This window comes from Hylobates moloch, unplaced genomic scaffold, assembly GCF_009828535.3.
Source record: "Hylobates moloch isolate HMO894 unplaced genomic scaffold, HMol_V3 SCAFFOLD_6, whole genome shotgun sequence".
Classification (NCBI taxonomy): Eukaryota; Metazoa; Chordata; class Mammalia; order Primates; family Hylobatidae; genus Hylobates; species Hylobates moloch.
This window is the reverse complement of record NW_026652281.1, coordinates 126,360,944-126,381,814: the sequence shown is the minus strand read 5'-3', so window position 1 is coordinate 126,381,814 and position 20,871 is coordinate 126,360,944. Positions and strand designations below refer to the sequence as shown.

Sequence of the window (20,871 nt, the reverse complement as noted above, 5' to 3'; positions counted from 1 at the left end):
GGAGGAAGTGGAAAACTGTGACACACACGCGCACTCCTCACACAAGATGGCAGCTGTTTCCGCATCCAGCGTCCTGCACCGCCTCCTTCACCAATGGCGTGGGGAAGCAGAGTAGTTCCAGGGAGTAATCTGGGATGCCTGATGGTAAAAGCAGGTAGTATTTTCAAGCGCTAAAGTGATGTTCCAGATGTTGTGCTAAGCATTTTGCCTGGATTACCTCACTTACTCCTCATAATGACCCTGTGAGGTAGGTTCTGTTTTTGCCTGCATTTACACACGAGCCAAGTGAGGCTCAGAGAGGCACAGTCATTTGTCTAAAGGCACACAGCTGGCAGGTTAAGATTCAAACCTAGACCTCACTCCAGAGCCTAAGCTTTCAATCGCAGCACTAGCGTACCTTCTGGCCTTCTTTTCATAGGTGTCTCCTACCTGCAAAGCTTGCTGGAACCAGCAGTGAACTCCTCTGACTCCCAACTGCTGTTCATTCACCAGGTCGGATGTCTGGCCTGAGGCCTAGGTGAGGCTGGGGATTTCTGCTTTTGAGACGTCTGAGTTTGGGGACCCATCTCACCAACCTCCCAGGGCTGACAGCAAAGCCTCTGACTAGGGGTATGTGGGTTATATAATCAATAATAATAAAGCTATCTAATAATAACAGCCAACATGTATTGAACACTTCCTATATGATGGGTACTGTGCCTTACACTTTTACTTCTTTTAAAAAATAGGACCTCATGGCCTGGTGAGGTGGCTTACGCCTGTAATCCCAGCACTTTGGGAGGCTGAGGTGGGCAGATCACTTGAGGTCAGGTGTTTGAGACCGGCCTGGCTAACATGTGCTAAAAATAACATGTACTAAAAATACAAAAAACAAAACAAAACCCCAAAAGCAAAAAACCCTCATGTCTGTAGTCCCAGCTACTCAGGAGGCTGAGGCAGGAGAATCGCTTGAACCCAGAAGGCGGAGGCTGCAGTGAGCCAAGATCGCACCCCTGCACTCCAGCCTGGGCGACAGAGTGAGATTCCATCTCAAATAAATAAATAAATAAAAATAAATAATAATAGAACCTCAGGTGGACAAAAATTAATCCTAATCCTTGCTTCATGAGATACTCTCATTATTGGCCCATGCATGCCATATTTTTATTTAGTTATTTATTTATGTAGTTATTTTTGATAATGGAGTAAGCACACACAAACCTACCATTCAAAGCAAAAGCCAGGATCTTGACAATATCTTACATCTAACTTTATGATCCCGCCCTCATGCCTCCCCTGCCCAATCTCACTATCATCCTGAATGCTGTGTTCACCATGTCCTTGCTTTCCCCTGTATATAGTTTTAGTACAACCAGATGTACTCCTGAAAATATTATTTTAAATTTTTAGTTTAAAAATTTATTAAAAGAATATATAGTGCTATAGGTAATCTTTTGTGACTTTTTTCTTTAATATTATGCTGCTAAGATTTATCCATATTGCTGCTTGTCATCGTGTTCATTCATTTTGACTGTTACATGCTATTCCATTGTAGGAATATTCTCTGTGCCTAACATTCAGTGCCTTTATCTCATTTGCTCTTTGCAGCAACCCTATATGGTGGGAACTCTTATCCCAGTTCTACTGACAGGAAACTGAGGCCTAGCAAGGTTAAACTTGCCAGAGGCCACAGGAGCCAGGGTTGGAAACTTTCCACCTCCCACAGTGCACTGTGTTTTGGTGCTCTGGAGAAAACACAGGCATTGGAGCCAGAATCTCAGGGCTCAAGCCCCAGATCCACACTTACTGGTTGTGTGACCTTGGGCAAGTCGCTGTGTGTCTCTGAGCCTCAATTTCCTCAACATAGAAGTGGGGTGATCTGCCCTCCCTACCTCCACAGGCCTGTTGTGAGACTCAAGGCTGATGATGCTGGTGAGAAGCAAGAGCACCCTGTATACTGAAGTTTTATAAATCAGTAAATAGTGATTAATATAAATGTGCCATCCTCTTACCTCCCACTTCCAATCAAACAACGGAACTCATTTGGAATTCAGAAGAGACTGAATAGCACCTCATTCAGAAAAGCAAAGCATTAGGTGGACAATCGGCTTGCAGAAAACTCAGTGTGATCAAGGAATCAGAAAATCATCAACAGATGCCACAGGCTACACTAATAGGAGTATGTGGTTGGCTCTGTTCTATTCAATAGAGTTTAAAAATTATTTTTTACTATTTCTGACCTATTTGCAATATCTGGGACCCTACCCTGGTGCTGTTTGTTTGTGGTATTTCCTCTGCATAATCTGTTTTCCAACTGCTACCTCCTGGTAGCTGTGTGACCTTGGGCAAGTGACTTCTCTGTGTCTGTTTCCACATCTGCAAAATTTGGATAATAATAATACTTATTCCTCACAGGGCTGTTGTGAGGATCCAGTGAGGTGTTACATAAAGTGCTTAGAGAAGTCCTTGATGCATGCCAAGCTGACGATATGATTATTATCTAAAATCTCCCCCCACACCCCAGAAAGTCCTCGCTTATCCTCTGAGAGTTGGTTTAGATGCCACTTCCTCCGAGAGGCTGATCCAGCCTTCCTGGACAGGTGAGATTCCCCTGTTCTATGAGCCAGAGTAGATGACTTGTTCGATGTCCACTGTGAATCCATGAGGATTGAGATGATGCCTGACTTCGTATCTGCCCAGTGCTCAGCACAGTAATGGGTACACAGCAGGTGCACTGGGGTGGGGGGGCTAAGTGACAACCTGGAATTCATAGAAAGGACCACAGACTAGGGAGGCCCCATGAATCCTGCCTCTGACAAATGTCTCCAAGAACAGAAGGGCTCTTGGGGAGTGGGAGAAGAGAAGGGGTGGAGCAGATGTGCTCCCTGGGGAACTGGGGCCTTGGGGAGCAGAAATGGATCAGGAGTGACAGTTCCAAGACCACAATATTAGGTTTAGTGTATAGAAGAACTTTCCGGCAACCTGGAACTAAGAGAGGCAGATAGGTATCCCTTTCAAGAGGGATGGAGCCCAGGTGGGATAGTCCCTCGTCAGGAAGGCTAGGGAGGAGTCAGTACAGTGGGTAGCTGTGGCATTGTGAACCCAGGTCAGATGTATCCAACATCAAACCTGGGATTTGGCTTCCCTCACCCAGGCAGGTTTCATCATTTCACCAAGCCTGTTTTCTCAATGTAAGACAGAGATAATAACAGTGCTTACCTCAAAGGGTTGTGGCAAGAAGAAAGGGAGACAATGTATGAAGACTGTATGCATCATGCCAGGTACATATGAATCATGCTTGTAAGGGTTCATTATGATTACTAATGTTGCTGCGGTTGTCAGTGATGAAAGGAAATCAACCAGGGCCTAGACTAGATATTCTAGGTGGGAGGCTGGAAGCTGAGCTCAGATGGCCACTCTGACTGTCTGCCCAGGTAGGAAGTCTTCCCTCCTTTCCTTCCCTCTCACCTGCAGAAACCTCTCAGTGTTAAACCTGGATTTGGTTCTGGGCCAGGCCCCCATGAACCTGCCCCATAGGAATCCACCCCTGAATAGGCTCTAGGAGACCCTGGGGTGATTCCTGCCTCCATCACTGGGGTTGAGGATCCAAGAAAACGTTGATCAAAAGTCATGTAAATGGATGTTTTGAGTTTTGAAATGCCCCAAATATCTCTCTGCTTCTGCATTAGACTAACAATTGTGTACAATTAACCCTAACTCAAAGTGGAGAGTTTAAAGTTTTATGTATCTCTGCTTTTAAACATCAAGGTGAGTTGGTCTTACAGTCTGCTGCTCACCTGAGATATTTGCCCTACCTCCTAACTGGCCACCTCTTTCCAATCTCTCCCTTTCCATTCTAATGTGAGCTCACTGCTGGCTTTAATAATTTCCCCAAATTGCAACACATCATAATCCCTTCCTGCTCACAACTCATACACTGCTCCCCAGGGCCCAGAACACCAGTTTTGCTTTGTGACACAGATGATGAAAGATCCTCACATGCCCCATGCACTCCCTGTGGCTTATCCCCAACGTCTCCGTAATCCCATCCCTTCCCAGGATGGGCAGGCAAGGAGCGAGAGTCAAAGTGTCAGAGACAACTTGGATTACTTTCTAATTTAGTAAGAAAGGCAGTCATTTCTAAACCTGAGTTTTAGGCACTTGCTTTCTTTTTTCAAAAAGGTGACTGCTTCTTATGTGCTGAGTGCTTTTACTATATGAATCCAATGATCCCTCATCATAGATAGGAGACTGTTATCTCCATTTTTAGTTGAAGAGACAAACTCAGGGGGTTAAACAAAAGTAGAGCCAGGGTTCAAACCCCAGGCAACTCGACACCATGGCCAGAGCCCTCAGTTCTCTACTCTCCTGTCTCTATTATTAGTTACAGATTGCAAGCCGCACAACCTCTAAGGACTGGGACACACCCAGTTAGTGACTGGGAGAATACATCCCTACTCTTTGGAAGGACACGGAGGCCCTGTTTCACCTCCACCTGCTCTTCTGGGCTCTCAGCATGCCGCCCCGCTTTGCTTTCTGAGCACGCTTCTGGGCTCTTGTTTCCACGATTTTCTCCATCGGGAATGCCATCTCTGCAGGGCTCCTGGCTAGGAAGTGCCCCGTGAAACTTCTGTTCCCTTATGTATTCTCTTTGATGGACACTGACTAGATATGACCTCATGTTCCAGGCATCAGTGACCAAGTTTCACTTTCTCTGCCACACTGGGAGATTCAGGGACCCTGAGCTTCCTCTCTGGAACCTCTGAGAGCTGCACCTGGTTGCTGGCTGGAGGTGAGGAAAGGCCATCAGGCTCTCCGGCTTCCTGGCACACTCCCAGGAGATCAGTTTTCTTTTTGGTCCAAGTGGAGCTAAAAAAAAATCCCCCTTGGTTTTGCATCAGCAGGATCTGCTTTCAGCAAACCCTTCAACAAGAACGGGCAGGAAGAGTAAATATTTATTCTACAAATGAATAAATCTGGTTCCATCTTCAAAAGAAAGCCTTAGTATAAATTATCATAATTTCTCCATTCTAAGATGCCACTGATTTGAATATATTTTCATATTGAACAACAGCTTTTTGAAAAAAAAAAGAACAAAACGAATAAATTAAGATGTCAATTGTAAGGTATGTTCTGAGTTTTTTAAAAAAATATATCTTTCTATCAATGAAATAAAAACATATATGGTTTAATTTAATTTTTATTTTCTTCTTTTGGCTTCGGTGCTGTCAGAAAAAAAAATTCTCCAAAACTTTGACTAGGCCACAGTGAAACATGGGCAGATATCAACAATGTGTCCCGGCCAAGTCCCACCACTGAACCTAGGTGGGCTCCAGGTCAGCAAGGGCACTTCCTGGTCACCCATGCACTAATGTAATGGCAGCCCTGAGGCCCTGCAAAGCCAATGGATGGGCTTTCTCCCCAGCAGAAATATGTCTGTGTTCTGCGATACCTGGTGACCACGTTAGTGACATGTGGAAAGCCAAATGAGAACCTGTCAGGTGACCGCAGGCAAGCCACTACTCCTTGTACCTGTTTCCCCAGTTGTAGAATGAATGAGATAGGATTAGATAAGTGGTTTCCTAATGCTCTTCTGATGAAGCCTATGGGATCTACATAGCTTCCTTAGGTGCTGCCCAGGGGTAAGAGGGATGGAATGGGCTGTGCTCAGTGTTCCCATTCCCACTTCACCCATAGCAGCTCTGTTGCTTAAGATTTTGTTTGCAAAAGGTTTCTGAGGCCAAAAGTAGTTTGAAAAACACTAGTAAATGGCATTCTGGGGTCTTCCCAAGACTACTCTTGAATACACACTCTCCTATGGTTTAAGGACAGTGCTTCATTCCTCGGTTTGGACACACCCTCAGAATCCTTCTCACCACAGTGCTCCAGGGAGACACTCCCAATCTCTCTACAGTCTAATCCAGGGGTTGGCCAACTTTTTCGGTAAAGGACTAGATACTACATATTTTAGGCTTTGTTGGCCTCTGTTTCAACTACCCAACTCTGTCCTTATAGTGAGAAAGCAGCCATAGACAATATATAATGAACAGGTGTGGCTGTGTTCCAAGAAAACTTTCTTTACAAAGACAGGTAGCAGGCCAGATTTTGCCCCTGGGCTGAGGTCTGCTGGTCCCTGCTCTGTAATACTTCAACCTTAATGGTGAAGGAACTGAAGCCCAAGAGGGGAATTCAAGGAACTTGGTTAGGATCCTCATCTCCTGGCAGTGAATTGCTTCCATCACACTACACTACTCATTTAGCTGTGACTCTTGCCCTAAGTTGAACTGCAGGCATCTGGGGACTACATGGTTGAGGGAATGGCGCCTGGAAAAGGCACATGTTCCATTTCTCTCTCTCAGGAGATCAGTTTTCCTCTAGGTTCTTAGAGGGCTATAAAAAGCCCCCAAGCTTGCCTCCTGTGAGGCAATTCCCCAGAACTGGTATGACTGCAATGTAGTGCCACATTCTGCTCCCGCCGCAGCCTGACAGCTGTGCCAGGGAGAAGAATCACACCAGGCCAGCTCTGCACCTTCACTCCCTACTTGGGGCAAGGCTGGGATTCCCCGAATGGAATTTTAGATGGAGGATAGACCCCGGCTGGGCTCTCCTGGCTCAGCCTCTTTGTTAATTCCAGGAGAATGAGAGCTTCATGAATGCTGAATACCAGAACTCCAAGGGCCACAGCGGGAAGAGTGTGAAGGATAAGAAATAAAACCTCACGCAGGCTGCCTGGCTATACCCCTTCATCAATAAAGGATGTTCCCTAGAATTATTCAGACCTCCTTTTCCTCCTCGTCTTCTCGGCACCCTCCTTGTCCCCACTTAGAAATCTTTACCTAGTCAGCCCATCTTAACTAGCAAGTCCTTCGTATATCTAACCTGGGGATAATCCTCCAACATTCATGGAGAAGCAGCGGAGAGCAATGGTAAAGAACTCAGGTATGGAGGTGAGTTGGGCTGCATAAATGGGCATTTCAAAGCCTCAGTTTCTTCATGTATAAAATGGGAATATGACAGTATCTACTGAGTCATGGTGGGCTTTCAGCAATAAGTACACTTGACTGTAACTATTAAGCGTTTGCTGTGTGTTAGACACTGGGAATATGGCACAAAAGATACTCCTAGGCCTCAGGACTCATTCACACATAAAACAGATATTTCAACAAGTGTGGTGAAAACTTCTAAAAGCCCAGTCTGAGGAGGGTGGTGGTAACCCAAAGTCAGGAGAGACCTAGAGGTGGATGTGGCAGGGAGATGACGCTGAGCTGCATCTTTCAGGAAGGGGGAAGAGCAGAGTCATCTGTTTGAACCTTAGTTATTGCATCTGTCCAATGGGGAGAATGTCTCTGCTATCTACTTCATAGAGCCATCATCAGGGTCAAGAGATGCCACAGAAGAGAAACTCAGGGCTGGAAGGGTCTCCAGAAAAAAAAATTTAGTGGGTCAATTCTCTGTCTGATGAGTCCCCCATTACACAGGTTCCTTCTTGCCCCACCGTGAATGGCTGCTAAGTGACAGCGTGTATGATCACATGGGCAGGGGTTGTCCAGCCTCTGCACAAAGTTCTCTGTAGATGATGTGCAATGTCCCTGAAGCTAAGCTGAAATGAAGATAACTGGTGAATGTCAAAGTGCTTCTAAAAGTTAAAAACTTTATAAAAATGTATGTTCTCATAACACGGAAGCGAGAGGCTGAGCCAGGGCTTGGATGTGGGTGTTCTGCTTCCATGTCCAGATCCATTTCCATTCTGGCACTCTGTGCTGGGATATTTATTGGAGGCTGGAGTTCACATCACCTGGCAGTCCATAGTGGAGGGCAGGGGAGGGAAGGGGAAGGAGAAGCCAAGATAAACACAATGCATCTCCGAAGGTCCATTTTGTACAAAGAGATTTTGAGAGGGTGACAGAAGGGGTTAGATATATTATGGATGCCAACAAAAAATTTTCATGGCTTTTTAAAGATAAAATGAGACATTTCATGCTTTCAGAGGTTGCTTTGGGTAACAGACCCAGACCCTAGAGTCTCATTCAGTTGAAAAGTGTGAAAGACAGAACTAGAAGCAGGTGTTTGAGCAAGGTCAAGGGTCAAGATAAAAGCAGTGCATGAAAACAGTAATTAGCACCCTTGTGTGTGATAATTACTTGTGATTACATCAGAATCACCTGGGGGGTGTGCTAAAAAAAAAAAAAAGCAGATTCCCAAACCTGTGACCCACTGATCAAATCTTTGTGGGTGTATTTTCAGTAGGCTCCACAGGGGGTGATTCTGAGCCCAGCTGGATTTGAGAACCACTGCTTTAGATAAATAGGGAAAGGTCCTTCAGGCAGGCTGGAGAAGGCAAGAGCAGAAACAGGAAGCTCCTATCCGAGGCAACATGATACAGAAGCCATCCAAGATATATTTCCCAATAATAGTCAACAGGATTTGGGATTTGATTGTATAAAGGATGAAGGCAAAGGAAATGATGGATAATGATGAAGTCTACATTTCTGTCCCTAAAGTGAGAATCATTGACGTGGAGAATCCTGGAGTTGAAAGTGGCCATATCCAACTTCTACTCCGTGAACTGTGTACTCTCACTTTCATTTATTCATCATCTCAACAGACATTTATTGAGCACCTACTATGCATCAAGCATTACACTAGGTCCTGGGGGAAGGGCAGAGAGCAAGGAGAAAAGAGCCCTGCCCCAACAGAGCTCATATGAACAGCTAATTCAAGCCCACAGTGAACTGTGATTGAGAAGCGCAGGGTGCTCTGAACATCTACAACAGGGATGTATCTTGGGAGATTGGGAAACATTGCGTCGAGGAAGTCATTGCAGCAGTGAGCTAAGGAAGAGCAAGGGTGAACCAGGTGAAGGCATAAAATATTCAAAGCTGCAAGGAGCAGGGCCAGTGTGAGAAGAGCCCAGGGCAAGAGGTAGGTGGGGGTCCAAAGCGAGCTGGCAAAGTGTGCAGAGGGCAGACAGGGCAGGCCTGAGGCACCACAAGGACAGTAGCTGATGTTTTACAAACAATGAGAAACCACTGAAGGGTTTAAGCATAATCAGACCAGTAGCTGTAAATAACTGTCCTTAATTGCATCAGGCCGTCTCCCCAAATTCCGTCCTTAAGCATAGATAATTCATAAGTCCTATTAAAAGGTATAATATACTATACATTTAAATATAAAAAAGAATGCTTTAGGTTGAAACATACACTCCTAGAAGTCCTGTTCTCTATATTGTGCAAAAGGGTCAAGCTGTGAAAGCTTCTTGAATTTTACGTGAGAGTAGTCCTTAAGCTACATACTAAGCCATTCTGTGGCTTCCCTGATCTGTGGCCACTCAAACTTTGACTCATTACATCCCTATGCAACTTGTATTCTGCCATTGAACAGTTCTTTTCATTTGTATGCTTCTCTTAGATTGAGCCCAAACTGGCCTCTGTTTAATCTCCTTCTGGAGAAACTTTCTATTACCTCTTCTACAGGACAATGAATTTGAGAACTGATTCCATGTCCCCACTTCAACTTTAGTCTTGTTCACAAACACCCCCATTTCCTTCAATAACTTCTCATGTGGTTGAGTTGTTAGCATAAAAAGAGAAACAGGAAGGGTCATCTGATTTGGTGGTGAATAAGATGAGTTCAAAATTGGGTCACCCAAAGCGGAGTTGATCTCGGAATGGAAATGTACTATAGGCAGGAGGTCATGAGGAACTGGAGGCCAAATCATGGCTGGTGATGGACATCTGAGAGTTACTCTCATAGAGGGGTTTAGTTCTTCATTGGAGTGAGTGTAGCGAGAGGGCTGAGGTGGTCTGGAGATCGGCGGAGAGAGGGGCAAGTGCCATTAAAGAAGACAGAGCAAGAAGATAGAGACAGAGCAAGAGGGAAGATAGAGCAAGTGGGAGAAGATGGGAAATAACAATTAGTAAGCACCTACTATGGACCAGGCACTGGGAGCTGGGCAAATATTATTGCATTTCAGTCTCCCAACTATGAGTGTCATTCTTCTTGCTTTACAGACTAAGGAAACAACTTGGCTGGGTAACTTGTCTTAGTGTGGGAGAGGCCCAGAGGCTATGAGCACCTACAACATTGGGATGGGGCAGAGAGAAGGCAGAAAAGGCTTCCTGGAGGGATGAGGCAGTGGTTATTTAACCTAGACTTATTCGACCCCCAAATCCGTGATTTTCACGTCTCTGCAAATTAGGAGAATACATCAGAAAGGAGTAGAGGCTCAACAGAGCTAGAGGCCAGGAGATGGGATTTGATAGAGGTGAAAGGCTAGACTTTGGTCCAATGGAAGTGGAAGCCATTTGTGATCCTTCAGAGAGGGCTCTCAGTGGAGGGTGTGATTGGAAGTGAGGCTGCAGGAGGTGAAAGGAGTGTGCAAGAGGAGTTGCTGACCATTTGTTTGAGAAGTTTGGCCAGGAAAGGAAGGAGGAAAATACTGGGGTTTGGTGGGGGGTGTTGTACACAGATGGGTTCACTTTTTTGTTTGGTTCTGAGGTTTTCTTGAAGATTAAGAAGGGTGTGAGAAGCTGATGGTATCTAAAACCAGGATTGTTTTTCTGGACCAAAGATGAGAATGGAGTAATGATATGTTCTTGGCAGAGGGTGGGAGGGAGGAACTTACTTGGCAGAATACTCACTCATGTGAAAACGGGAGTTTGAAACTGGTATTTGAGGGAGAGGCTGGCAAAACTTTGACAAAAATGGAGAAGCCAAACAGCTTCTGTGGGAGACAAAGAAACGGAAGCAGTGCCCAGTGACCAGGAGAAGCCTCCACAGGGAACAGTTAAGTCATACAGCCCCGTATGACTCCTTACACCCATTGCAGAGTGTGGTTAAATTCTGAGTGCTAGACTACATGTATTACTCTTGCCATGACATTCCAAATGAAGACACTGAAGGGTCAGAGAAAGTGACTTCCCAAGGTCATACAAAAAGTTGCAGTCAAAACTCAAACCCAAATCTGTCCATTCTCTGAACGACTCAGCTCCACTGAGTCCCAACACTGACAAAGATGACCTCATGAAATATGTTTGGATCAAAAAGATGATTCGAATATGGATAAGGGTTCCTTTCAAAAGACCATTACCATAGAAGGAGTAGGAAATGAACTTGGATGTCAGGGAAGAGGTATGTCTGCATGGAAATGCACAGCCTTGGGGACAGAAGTTGGGTCTCAAGTCATTGCAGGGGGAGCTCATCATACAGATTAGCTACAGGCTGCTTGGTCAATGGACACTGTAGGGAAGACATGGCCTTCCTAATTTGGATCTCAAAAGCTGGTTCAACGGAGGCAAGACACAGGCAGAATGGATTCTTAGATCATCTGTTGAGCAATGAAAATCTCATTCCATGAAAAGAAGAGCATCAGATTATTTCTTGAGTTGCCCAGTAGACAACATGATCTCCCCAAGAACACAGAATGCAGCAAAAGAAACTCATGTCTTGGGTTCAATTCAACTGCAGTAGTTGAAAAAGAACCAGTTGCGAAGGGGAAAGGAACCTTGGGGGAAATCAATCACTCCACATGAGCCTGGCAGATCAGATATAATGTTGGACATTAAGAAGGCAAATTAAAAAAAAAATCAGAAAAAATTCAGACCATAGCCTTAAAGAGATGATGATTCAAGAAGAACGAAAAGTTCACAAAAGCAAAACTGTGATGACAGCCATAGTCAATAGGCTTGAATAGAGAGGCTATATAACAGAAAATGAACATTTCAGTCACTCAGAAATGTCATTTGGACAGTGGTCCAGTTATTGAAGGTCATAAGTGGATTTCCAAGAGACAAGCACCATAAGGGATCACTGTGATACAAACAAGATTATAACCTGTTCTGTCTTTGAGTTGTACACAAAGCTGTCTAATTCGGTACTTAAAACAGAGCAGGGACTCAAAAAGCAACATCAAAGTTGGAGTAGCTTGTGGAAGAAGCAAGTGAAGTTCTGTAAAGCAGTCTTATTAATGGTGAGTGTGGTAAAAAAAAAATTGTAATTACTAAAATAGCCAGCATTTATTGAGTGGATCCCCTATGCTAGGTATTATTTGTAGGTTATTTATAACAAATCCAAGAAATAGGTGTTATCAGTATCCATAATTTATCCTCATCTGCGGGTGGTGCCATTTGCTTTAGATGTATGATGTGGGAGACAGGGACAGAGAGTTAATTAACTTGTCCTGTAGAAGGTGGTGTCCATAGACATTGGCTTTACCTTTTACCTGATGGTTGATTCTTTTGTATGGTATTTGTGAATCAGGAAACCCTCTGGAAGGATTGCCATTATGATATAAGTGGTTTCTATGTCTATTACTGGGTTATATGAATCCTTTTCTCTCCCCATGGGAAGACACATATCCTGTTAGAAGAGAAATTCTACCTTCCACGTTTGTTTCCATTCTCAAGTCACTTGACTTTGATGCTGAGCTTTTTATGCTCAGCATATTCACAGCAATTGCTGTGAAATATCTGAATAGTGCAGCTTAAGTGCCATGGAGAAGTCTGGGGCCTGAAACAGGGAGATTTGGCATGTAGGTTCTGCTCTAAGGCTTGGGCAGGTCACTTGCCACCAAGGAGGCAGTCAGCAGCAAGCTTAAGATCAGGACTTTGATATGGAGACAGCTGGGTTTGAACCCCAGCTCTGTGTCTCACATGCAGAATGAATGAGCATGTCAGTGACCTAAGCTTGTTGTTATGGACTGAATTGTGTCCCTCCCAAATGCATATGTTGAAGCCCTAACCCCAAGTGTGACTGTATTTGGAGACAGGGTCTTTATGGAGGTAATTAAGGTTAAATGAGGTTGTAAGGGTGGAGCTCTAATCCAATAGGACCGGTGTCCTTATAAGAAGAGACGGCCGGGCCCGGTGGCTCACGCCTGTAATTCCAGCGCTTTGGGAGGCCGAGGCAGGTGGATCACCAGGTCAGGAGATGGAGACCATCCTGGCTAACATGGTGAAACCTCGTCTCTAGTAAAAATACAAAAAAATTAGCTGGGCATGGTGGTGGGTGCCTGTAGTCCCAGCTACTCGGGAGGCTGAGGCAGGAGAATGGTGTGAACCGGGGAGGTGGAGCTTGCAGTGAGCGGAGATTGCGTCACTGCACTCCAGCCTGGGCGACAGAGTGAGACTCCATCTCAAAAAATAAATAAATAAATAAAAAGAAGAAGAGACACCAGAGATCTTTATCTGGATGCACAGAGAAGAGGCCACGAAGGGACACAGCAAAAAGTGTCCTACAAGCCAGGAAGAGAGGCCCCACCAGACACTAACCCTGACTGCACCTTGATCTTAGACTTCCAGCATCCAGAACTGTGAGAAAATTAATTTCTGTTGTTGCAGCCATCCAATCTGTGTATTCTGCTATTGCAGCCCTTACTGGCTAATACCCCAGCCAAGCCTGCTTTCCCCTGAGGTATGATTCATGATAGTCCCAGCTCATAGGCCCCATCCTACGGGTTGTTCTGAGAGGAGCCACATAAGAAGCTGAGGCCAGTGCCTGGCACATGGCAAGAGTTTGATGATTTCAGTTACTATCGTGAATACCGATGTGTGGTTTCTTCCCTAGTCAGCTGCGCATGACAGTCCCACCTCTCACATGGTAGGCAGGAGGATGAAACGAGACCTGTGCTTCTTAAGCCTTCCCTGATGACAGAAGAGAGTGCACACCTGCCTGGGAACAGGGGCACAAGAAAGGTCTGCTGGAATACTTTTTTTTTTTTTTGAGATGGAATCTCGCTCTGTCACCCAGGCTGGAGTGCAATGGCTCGATCTCGGCTCACTACAACCTCCGCCTCCCAGGTTCAAGCGATTCTCCTGTCTCAGCCTCCCGAGTAGCTGGGATTACAGGCGCCCGCCACCATGCCCAGCTAAGTTTTGTATTTTTAGTAGAGATGTGGTTTTACCATGTTGGGCAGGCTGGTCTCGAACTCCTGACCTCAAGTGATCCACCCACCTTGGCCTCCCAAAGTGCTGGGATTACAGGCGTGAGCAGAATACTTGTTGAAGTCTCATGTTTCATCTTAAAAATGCATGCAGTTTTTGCATTCTGATTCATAACACGGTTGTGTTTGCAATTATTTATCAGAGTAGAGAACTGAGGATCCAGACAGTTAAACTGATCTTGTGTGCCCAGCCACAAGACCACTTTACTAGAGATGGCCTTTGTAAGTCACCAAGAACTGATCTGAGTATACTTAGTACTATTCTCAAATTGATTACTTGTACAGCAATGTTGATTTTTAAAAAGAGAATACTACTAAGTATTGCTGTACAAGTAATCCATTTGAGATGCACTACAAAGTGTGTTGTATTTTACTAATTAAACCACTGCTGGAGCTCCTCACTGTGCACTATGTGCCAGGCGCAGTGTCAGCGGATTGATCACAATAGATCCACTCCTTGCCTTCCTGAAGCTTACTTCCGGGTAGGGAGGCCGACACTAAACAGTCAGATAACTATGTCTACAAAGTTGCGACAAGAGGTGTAAAGGAAGATAGTAGGCTAGAAAAGCCTGCAGGGAGAGAGCAGGTCAGTGCCCTCTTAGGCTCTCAGCACCAAGGGATTCCTGGGAAATCTGGCTTCCTAGGAAAAGTGCTCTGGAGGCAGCCTTCTGACGTGGAGGTTGTTGGTTACCAAGCATTTAAAGTGAAGTGAACTATTGTCACTCTGTCTTAGGATGACACAGTGCACTTTCCACAAGCCTGGGTAGGCCTAGGTATGGATTTTTGTACTGCAGATCAGACAGGGTGGTTTAAAAACTGGTGGGGAGTGGAGGTGGTGGAGAGGTGGGGGAGGTGGCGGGCGACTAGGAGTGTGAAGGGGAGGGGGGATGGTGGTATTTGCTTTAGACGCATGATGCGGGAGGTGGGAACAGCAGGACTGAGGGGTGCGAGAGGTGCCTCTTCTCTGTTTTTCCTCCCTGATGTACACTCTACACACTTGCCTAGAAATCAGTTAACAGGTGAGAACTGCTTTACATATCTAGGCCTCAGTTGCTAAAGAACCAAACAGAGGCCTCCTCTCTTTCCTGCCTGCCCTTCCCCGTCCCTGAAGGAGAAGGTGAATGCAGTATTTTGTGTTGGGGAGGAGCAGGTGAGGAGGTTGAATTGGAAGCCAGGAGTCCCCTCTGGCCCTCTGAGCTCGCCAAGCCTGACTTTCCGTGTAACAGGACTAAGGGAGGTTACCCCACACCTGCTCCCGGCTCATCCCTGCCCCAGTGCCTCCTAATTGCTCCCATGCCCGTTCCCTCTTTTTTTTCCTCCCTTCGGGGGCTCAGCACAGCAAACAGGCAGATGGGGGATAGGTGTGAGATTATCGTGGGGAGGGGAAGGCATTTTCCATTATTAACAACAACAACACTCCACCTGTTGGCACAGCGCTCACTAGTTTATCTAGTGCCTTCACACCTGTGATCTCTTTGGATCCCAGAGGTGCAGACTGAAACCCTGGGGTTCTGATTCCCAGCATTTGACACTGTTCACGTGTCCAAGCAGGCCACTTCTTTACAGACACACACGACCATCTGGTCATTGCCAAAGGCCATGTCTAGACCTTTACTTAAAATGGGCGCTGCCAGGCGCGGTGGCTCACGCCCGCCCGTAATCCCAGCACTTTGAGAGGCCGGGGCCGGTTGATCACCTGAGGTCAGGAGCTCCAGACCAGCCTGGCCAATACAGTGAAACCCCATCTATACTAAAAATACAAAAATTACCCGGGTGTAGTGGCGCATGCCTCTAATCCCAGCTACTCGGGAGGCTGAGGTAGGAGAATCGCTTGAACCCGGGAGGCGGAGGTTGCAGTGAGCCAAGATCGCGCCACCTCACTCCAGCCTGGGCAACAAGAGCGAAACTCCGTCTCAAACAAAACAAAACAAACAGAAAAAGAGGTGCGCTAGCCCCCTACGAATGCTGCCCTCTCGGCTCATGTCAATCTCAATTTCAGTAAGTCCCCTCCACTTCTGTGAAACGTCTACCAAATACACTGGAAAAGGGTCGGCAAGGTGCCTTGGAGACCATCTAGTCCAACTTTGTCGCTGGTCCAGAGAGAAGGGCCTGGGCCGAGGACACAGCTGGTGCGGGATAGAACCACCCTCGCCTCCTCCCTCCCTTGCGCACACATGCACACGCGCGCCTGCTCACGGCGCTCCTCCTTCTCGCAATGCCCTAAGCAGCTGCAAACTTCGGTCCCCTGGAGCTTCTCCCTAGAGGCTGCCCACAGCCGGTGTTTCGGGAGTTGAACCTGTACACCTTGTTTTCCCCTTTAGAGTGGAATGAGGTGGGAGGAGCTCGCTGTCCTCCGGAATCTAGAGGGGGATCTTTTATGAAGTTACAAATCCTTAGCCTAGGAAAACTCTGATTTCACACACGAGAGGCGAGTTGGCCCCAGGACACGGGCGATGACACGCACCGGGTTGTCCCGGCAACAGAAGGCACCTTTGCATAAGCGCCGCGTCTCCCAGTCCCCTCCGAGCGTTCCTCAGCCCCCGCCCCACCGCCCGCCTGTCTCCCTCCTCCTCTCCGGCTTCAGATCGTCCGGTCTCCCTTTCCCGCCCGGCGCAGCAACAAGTGCGGGCGTCGCGGCCCCTCTTACCCTGGCCTCGGTCCATGGCGCCGGCCCGGTCCCCGGGGAACGGGCTGCAGGGCGCAGGGGCTCCGGAGCGGCTGGTGGCGGCGGCGGGCGCGCTGCGCTCTCAGGCCAGCCCAGCGGCCGGCGCTCTCTGCGGTCCCCTCCCCCAGACAGGATGCTCGCCGGCCGCCCGCGCCCCCGCCCCGCCCCGCCCCGACCCGCCCGCGCCCGCGCCCGCGCCCGCGCCTGCCCCTCGGCGCTGCTCCCGGAATAGACCCGAGCACGCCACGCCGCCTGGGCCGCAGCCCGCTGTCCCGTGGTGCAGCACACGCCCGCGCCGCGCCCTGCCGCTCGCTCGCCCTCCACGGCGCTCCCGCTTGGGCTTGGAGGACCCTTTTCCCCGTCCGCACGCGTTCGTTCCCGCGCCCGCGCGGCCTGCCCCAGCCCGGACCCAGGAGATGTGCGGCTTTGCTTGCGCTCCGCTAGCGATGGGGTCTTACCACCGCACCCCTCAGCCGGCTCCATGCCGGAATGCGGAGACTGTTGGAGCGCGTTTTTATCCTATGGAATCAAAACCCCCTTCCCTGCAGCCGCCACCCATTTCCTGGCTTTGGGCTTGTCTTCTCCATTTGCCGCGGGTCTTTTTTGAGCACCTTCTAAGCCAGACAGTGGGCCCGCGGCGATGCCGGTGCCATGTCGGTGGTGTTGCGAAAGAGGAGTTAAATAATAACAAAGATCTTCAGAAAGAAAAGCACCTGGGAAAGGGAGAAAGAGAGGCTTGCTGAAAGGTAGGCAAGAGCTTGGGACACTTTCAACTTTTGAGGTTCCCTGTGTACTAAAACGTGAAAATATACGAGGATCTGGGAGAATTCAGAAAAAGAACAGAAGAATGAATAACACGTGAAAACATGCAAAACAGCGTGATAAAAAATGTGGAAATGAATACTTTTAGCATACAAAATACAGTGCAATATAAGTGTACTTTTCGCAAGATTGTAGAAAATATTGCTATGATCAGTGTGGAACAGTAATGGGATCTAAGTTTAAAGCTGTATGAAGAATGTCAACTTATTCACCTTATTAGTATATCCCTGTGAAAATAGGTCTCACTCATTTATACACAATATCAAATGTCTGACTTTAAGACCCTTCATAAAGCCCAGGACCAATTGTTCTCCTAGACACCGCTCCTCCCACCATGGGCCAGGCCATGGTTTTCAGCTTTGAGCTGGCCACTGTTCCCTACTTAGAACATTCTGGAACCGGGAACACCTACCACAAAGGTATGGAGGCAAGAAAAGGCCTGGGAAAGACCCTCCTGTACTTTCCTGGACTGGGAATATTTTCTTTTCTTCTTCTTTTTTTTTTTCTTGAAAAGTCTCGCTTTGTCGCCGAGGCTGGAGTGCAGTGGCGCGATCTCGGCTCACTGCAACTTCCGCCTCCTGGATTCAAGCAATTCTCCTGCCTCAGCCTCCTGGGTAGCTGGGATTACAGGCGCCCACCATCACTCCCGGCAAATTTTTGTATTTTTAGTAGAGACGACGTTTCGCCATGTTGGTTAGGCTGGTCTCGAACTCCTGACCTCAGGTGATCCACCTGCCTCGGCCTCCCAAAGTGCTGGGATTACAGGCGCAAGCCACCGCGCCTGGCCGGGGATATTTTCTCTGTTGCTTTTATGGGCAAATTAAAATTGACATTGTCTTAAAATATTGCATCAGTGATTTATTTAGTGTGTATGTGTGTGAGCACTCAGACCAAATGTGATGTCATGAACAGTGTATGAAAACCTGTGCATGACTCTTGTTCTGTTAGTTTGGTGCAAAAATAATAGTGGTTTTTGCCACTGAAAGTAATGGCAAAAAACGCTATTACTTTTGCACCAATCTAAATACTACATAGTATAATAACTTTTCGTCAATGAGGTTTTCTTGCTCATCTGTGCTATGGGAAGCCTCATACTGTAAGTCCTCACAGGACTGTTGGTAGGGCAAATGAAATAATACCAACCCACTTTATAAACCACAAACAGCTATAAAATATGAGCCATTATTATTTTCTGAGTTCCTTTTTGTTGCTGTCCCCTTTTCCAATTTGAAAAGGTCCGTTTCGATTCTAAAGCAGCCAACCAACAATTTACCAGTGGATTAAGTTTTAAAAGTTTATTGTTTGAACTCTGAAACACTTGGAAACAAGGCCATAAATTGTATCTTAAGTTCTCAGGATAGCTCACTAATTCTTCTAAAAACGTAATATTTCACTTCAAATAATTTAGAAAAACAGTATGAAATGTTACTATTGCAAAAACAGACGGAGGCTTTTGTAAAGATTTTTATTTTTATAATGTTTAAAAAAATATTTAAGACAGAGACGAGGTTTCACTATGTTGCCCAAGCTGGTCTCGAACTTCTGAGATCAAGTGCTTCTCCCACCTCGGCCTCCCAAAGTGCTAGGATGACAGGCATGAGCCACCACGCCCGCCCTGTAGAGATGTTTAGAGAACTTTCAGAAACTTTCAAGGACTTTGGAAATATACTACAGAGAATTGGAACAAAAAAAGTAAAAAAGGCTAAGGAAAATGTACATGTGTCCATGGAATAATTTATGGAGTGGAATTAACTGAGCTGTGGTCTGGGAAGGATATAGAAATGGGAGAACACAGTCTGTGCACAGTTCTGAGAATCAACAAAAAATTGTTGCTGGAAAGATATAGGGGTTCTGGTTTAAATAATTACCCATAATGTCCACTAGATGGCAATGTTGACTAAGTTGTCTACAGCTTGGTTGCTGTCAAGAGTAACTGAGGTGGATGAAAAAGTTATTTGCGGGTTTGGACAAGGAATAACTATTTTTTTCCTGTATGTTTCCTTTAGTGAGTTTTATATTTCTCATAAAAACTAACAATCCACACTGTCCATAAATTCGCTTAGGCAATATCGATTGCACTCTGTGCAAGTTGCTATTGAGAGAAGAAATGCTAAGCAGGAATGATTCCGATCCTCAGGGAGTCTACAGTCTAGTAGAGGAGATAGATATGTATAAAATAATATAATACAAATTATTGTATGAAAAGTACCAGAGGAGAAATAAAGTGGTCTTGGAGTCCATCAGACAAAGCAAGACTTTTTTACTAATCATGGAGGCTGTAATGGATGACAGACATTTGGAAGGGGGGCAACTGAGAATGTGTAATGAGGAGATAACATTATGGGCAAAGAGCAGTGACAGCAAAGACATTGAGCTCAAAGGCAGCAGGATGTGTCTGTGAAGCAGTTCAGGTTCACTGGATCGTGGGTTATTGGGGGGCAAGCATCAGGGCAAGGATGGGAATGGAGGTAGTTGGTACCTGCTTTTCTCTTCCCCTTTCCATTTCATTTTGAGTGCAACTCTCTGGCAAGGATTTTTAGAATCTGCCTCATATCTTCCCTTTCACTACCTACTTTGCTCACTTCCAAGTTTTCCAGGTTTGCCTGGTTTTTGTCTAAAGAATTCTATGTGGGGAGCTCCAGCTCTGTAAGAAGATATCAAATTTAGCCCTAGTGAACAATACCAGGAAGAAAGCTTTCAACTCCCTCCTGCTCCCTGTCTTGTGAAAACAAATGATACTCCCTAGTCTCATTCTTAGCTTATCAGGTGGAACTGGGAAACCCTGGGAAAGAAAAATTTGGAGGTTCAGGACTATTTGTTCCAGGGAGAGAAATATACTCTAGCCTCCTAACCTAGGGACTGCTTCTGCCATGGCCAACAGAGCGACCATTCCATGATCCCAATCAGACCATGCAGCTACCCCCTTAAAAATATGTGATGGCTCCCCTTGGCCCTCAGTGGAGAGTCCAGATTTCTTATTATGGTGTTTGGGGTGCCTTCTTCACTGAGCCTGCAGTGATCTCAGGAGACTTCGGGAAGAGTAAGAAAAACAACAGATGGGTGCTCAGATCTGGGTTCCTGAGTCAACTTCGTTGCTGTGTGAATCTCTGTTCTTCCATTGGGTCTATAGTACATAATTTCTTATATGCTTCTTTCCCTACGCTTCCCTGTCCCCCACCAGAATGCAGATGCTGTGAGAGCGGGTGCTGTGTCTTACTCATTGCTAGATCCTTAGAATCTAGCACAGTGCCCAAACACCTAGTAAATGGTAATAAGTATTTGTGGAATGAGTCAGTGAAAACATACTCAAGGGTGTGTAAATCCTGCCAGTATTGGCTTCTATTAATGCATGTGTCCTGGGGTTCCCATTTGTCCTCTGGGATTGTCATATTTGCTTATTTATTTGCAGGGGGAAATGAACTTGTGACCAGGCATTCTGGAGACATGCCGCTGTGCTGCCCAGTCC

At 46.4% G+C, this 20,871-nt stretch overlaps 1 protein-coding gene and 1 long non-coding RNA gene across 3 annotated transcripts in view; one reads left to right on the top strand and one right to left on the bottom strand.

Moving 5' to 3' along the window:
• The window catches only part of AFAP1L1 (actin filament associated protein 1 like 1), a 70,028-nt gene extending 53,334 nt beyond the window's left edge, over positions 1–16,694 (bottom strand). The window contains exon 1 of the mRNA XM_032158306.2: positions 16,566–16,694. Within this exon, the coding sequence (XP_032014197.1) occupies positions 16,566–16,581 (16 nt within the window). The 5' untranslated portion in view covers positions 16,582–16,694. The remainder of the gene's footprint in view (positions 1–16,565) is intronic.
• LOC131383670 (uncharacterized) lies at positions 51–4,640 on the top strand. 2 transcript variants are annotated; one of them, XR_009213858.1, is made up of 3 exons: positions 51–154; positions 419–609; positions 4,364–4,399. It is a non-coding gene; the product is annotated as an uncharacterized LOC131383670 (long non-coding RNA). The 2 variants fall into 2 exon arrangements; XR_009213857.1 differs by lacking the exons at positions 51–154; positions 419–609 and adding exons at positions 2,528–2,579; positions 3,134–3,260 and having other exon boundaries at positions 4,364–4,640.
• Positions 16,695–20,871: the final 4,177 nt, after the last annotated feature.